Source organism: Gavialis gangeticus, unplaced genomic scaffold (genome assembly GCF_001723915.1).
Source record: "Gavialis gangeticus isolate Ggan-Ray unplaced genomic scaffold, GavGan_comp1, whole genome shotgun sequence".
NCBI classification, from domain to species: Eukaryota; Metazoa; Chordata; order Crocodylia; family Gavialidae; genus Gavialis; species Gavialis gangeticus.
The window spans coordinates 42,566,728-42,570,829 of NW_017729008.1; the positions used below are offsets into that span (position 1 = coordinate 42,566,728).

General features: G+C 49.5%; 1 protein-coding gene across 2 annotated transcripts in view; it reads right to left on the minus strand.

Moving 5' to 3' along the window:
• MEST overlaps positions 1 to 4,102 on the minus strand; it is a 35,676-nt gene that overhangs the window by 25,950 nt on the left and 5,624 nt on the right. For both annotated transcript variants that reach the window (XM_019509658.1, XM_019509656.1), the window contains exon 2: positions 480 to 634. In XM_019509658.1, coding sequence (XP_019365203.1) covers positions 480 to 634 — 155 coding nt within the window. The remainder of the gene's footprint in view (positions 1 to 479; positions 635 to 4,102) is intronic.

Consider the following 4,102-nt stretch of genomic DNA (forward strand, 5'->3'; position numbering starts at 1 on the left):
GGTGCAGGCTCAGGGGTGATCTGATGGCCACCTATAAGCTTATCAGGGGTGCTCACCAGTATCTGGGGGAACAATTGTTCACCAGAGCACCCCAAGGGATGACGAGGTCAAATGGTCATAAACTACTACAAGACCGTTTCAGGCTGGACATACGGAATAATTTCTTTACTATCCGAGCCCCCAAGGTCTGGAACAGCCTGCCATGGGAGGTGGTTCAAGCACCTACATTGAATGCCTTCAAGAGAAATTTGGATGTTTATCTTGCTGGGATCCTGTGACCCGAGCTGGACTCGATGATCTTCCGAGGTCCCTTCCAGGCCTGATGTCTATGAAATCTATAAGCAACAAGACACTTTTGGCACTAAAGAGGTCTGATGATGTGCCTCCTGTGGAGCTGGGCGATCACAGGCTGTGGACTACCCGACTGACCGGACATGCCAGAGGCTCCACAGAGGATGCAGAGCTCTGGCAAACCTCACCTCTGTAGAAGATGTTCTGGGCCTTGTAGGTGAAGTATCCTCCCGACGATCTCCATGAGTGAAGGGCTGGGGACAGTTTTGGGGGAGGGATGTGCAGGTAGACAGCCAGAAGTGGCACACTCAGAAGCCCCACCTGTATCCACCACTCTTTCATCCTGCAGGAGAACATGAGCACAGGGTTAGCAGGCCCCACACACTTTACCCGGCTTAAGGGGCTGCATCAAGCTTCCCCGTGTCCACCTCGTTCTGCCCCATCCATCAGTTCAGGCTGACAACCCCAACGACCCAGCAACCCCTGGGAACACACTTTCACACTTTCCAAGACTCTGATCCTCACATTCTTCAGGTATTAAGGCAGGTTTGTTTCAAAACTTTTAGGCTGCTGTTAAAGCTTTATATTTCCCACAAAACAAGAGGCCAAGTGCATCATAAGAGGTACCAAACTGAGCAACTGGGTAGCAACTGCAAGGTGATGCCGGCTGCTCCCAAATGAATGCAGCCCTCTTCTGATCACTGACATAGCGCTGCGCTTTTTACCTCCTTGAAGTAATAGGAATTCACCAGCTCATCAGTAGCCTTGTCTATGCTGGAGGATTTTGTTGTGCTTGCTGGGGATGAGGAAAAGTAAGAGCATTTTGGCATGGAAGAGGTTACTGGATTCCTAATGATCACAGCAGGATTACAGGAGGGAAGATAAGCTGGGTCAGAGAAAGCTATCATAGGGAAAGGGTTGTTGACTGTAGCCGTGTTGGTCTGAGGACATAGGCAGACAAGGTTCTTTGGGTAGATATGATGTTTTACAAAGTTTTGGCGCTGCAGTGGGGCCGTTGGAATAGCAATTCCCAGGACAGCCCCACAACGCCCCTGCTGTTCCTTCCACAACCACGCTACGCAGCATCCCCTGTATGCTCGTATCGACTGTGGAGCTGCCGTGGTTTCTCTCATTTAATGCTGCTAAATGCTTTGCTAGATAAGGTGCAATGCAGCCATCCTCACACCTTTCTTGCCCTTATATCTCACATAGTATCTGCGACCTTCCATAGTTCACCATTTAAGACATTTAGCAGGTATCTCTTCTTTGTAGATCACTACCATTGCAAACCCCCTGCTTCCTGGATCTGAGCCGGGCACGAGATAGGCATCCATATTGCAGTGATGCTGTGAAGACCACAAAACAGCTTGTTGAACAGGCCTGCAATAGTTGCAACCACTCGTACGGACAACATGTGGCTACAAATTACAGGCTGAATTGAGCAGAGAGAAGCTGGGAAAACAGGATTTCCTTCTTGAGCAACCACCGTTGGCTAATACAGCACGTACAGCTGTATGCCACTAGTACTGTTCAAGCTATCTCCCACAGTTACACCAGCAATCCTAGCGGTGACAATGCAATGGCAGGAAATGTCCCGAATGTTTGTTCTGAGGCAGCCTACTTCACCAGTTCAAACCCAGCCCAGGTCAGTAATGAGCTATCATCTGTTTCCTGCTCTATACTCTTCCAGGCGTTTCATCTTCTTCACTTGTATAGAAAAAAAATTAGGTGCTTCCCAAATACAGCTCTAATGGGAGCAGGACTGTGCCCTCTGCACCATTATTTATGCCGTGTGACTATTTGGTATAGTTGTAATGCAGTAAATAGCTCTTCATGGCTCTGCTCGGGGATTGTAGGCAACGGCAAGGGACACTTATTCAGTTAATTGCTGCGTCTATCTCCTGCCAATGCTCTCAGCGCCTCTACTGCCATGAAGTCTAAACTCAACACATTTAAAAGAAAAGCCTCCTCTTACTTTTAAATCATGCTGGTTATTTAAAAAAGGTCCTTCTACAAAGGTGTCAAGTCCCACTCCCAGCTCCAGGTTTCACAACAGGCCGATCTTTTGAAACATGGTTGTTCTGGCACCCTTTGCTATTGCAATTTTGCCGCATCCCACTCCAACCCCTTAACTTGGTCAATGCAGCTCCACCCAGACTGTCACAAAACACAGCTATCCCAACCCCTCACATCCACACGTGTACACCTTCGCTCCTATTCTGCAACACCCGCTGTCATTTCACATGCCAACACGCACATGGCTTTGTTAACACTCCTCCCTTTCATAACATGCAGCAACTCCTGTTATTCCAGTTTCACGTGCAGCTCTTCCTGGTGCTCCTCAGTCCTGCCCTGCCCCTACCTTTCATAGTCAGGACTCCATGCAAACCGAGTTACCGCTGCAGCGGTTTAACAGCCTTTGCTATTTCAAATATACTTTACTCTAGCTTTCCAAAAGGGCCATTAGGAAATGAAGCAAGCAACTCAAAAGTTGCACTTTTCCACACCCATGTTGCTGAATACTCACAGCACCGTCCTGATCCTGGCAATTATTTTCTCTGCTGAGTACATTTAATGCAGTTATATGTGTATGTGTGTGTACCCATGTGTGCATATGTTAGGGTTACCATACCATATGTCCAGATCTCTTTTTTGGACCCCTGTGCTATGTCTAAGCGGGTTTTTGAAATAAGAGCAAATATCCAGGTTTTCTGCTCTCCCTGGCCTGCTGCTTGGGGCTGGGAGCAGCGGGAAAGGCGGCTGGCTGTTGTGGGGCACATGCTCCCCACATGGGCTCCAGGAAGCCAGGGGAGAGTAAGTGAGTGTATGTGAGAGACAGAGTGGGTGAGTGCAATGCGGGAGCTGCTTGGGCAGCAGGGCAAGGGGCTGCAGGTCGGGAGTGAGGGGCACCATGCATGTGACTGCCCCCCCAACAGGTGTCCTCTTTTTTGGACCTGGAAATATGGTCACCTATAACATATATGGTATATATACCTTGTGTGTGTATATATGTGTGCATGCGGGGGTGGTGGTTGGATAACAGCCTTCAAATATCTGCAGGGTGATTATAAAGAGGATGCACACGGGCTTTTCCCCATGGCCACAGGGGACAGGACTAGCAATGGGCCCAAGCTGCAGCAGGGGCAACTGAGGCTGGAGACGAAGAGGAAGAGGAAGGTCCTGGCGCTGCAGGTGGTGCAGCCCTGGAGCAGGCACCCATCTCCATCCCCGGATATTTCCAAGAGCAGGTGGGACAGACACATGGCCAGGATGGGTTAGTCGGGGATGGTCCTGCCTTGAGCTCAGGAATGGACTAGGGGACCTTGGGAGGTCCCTTCCAGCCCTGCTTTCCTATGAGTGTGCATGTGTGTGCATGCGTGCGTGCGTGTGCACATGTGTATACAAGTCAAATAAAAGATATATTTACCCAAAGAACCTTGTCTGCCTGTACCACACAACTCATGTGTGTGTGTACATAGCCACACACAACTTACGTGCGCATGTATGTGTGTGTGGGCATATATACCCACACCCATACTTGTGCGTGCATGTACGTGTGTGTGTGTGTGTGTGTGTGTGTACATACCCATGCACAAGTTATGTATGTACATATGCATGTACACAGACCCACACACCACTTGGGGGTCTTTACGAGGAGGTTAGATGAACACCTTGCTGGGGTCATTTGACCCCAGACTCTTTCCTGCCATGGCGGGGGGTCGGACTCGATGATCTGCTCAGGTCCCTTCCGACCCGACCAGCTATGAAACTATAAGTGCGGGTGCATACCTCTACCCATGCACAACTTATG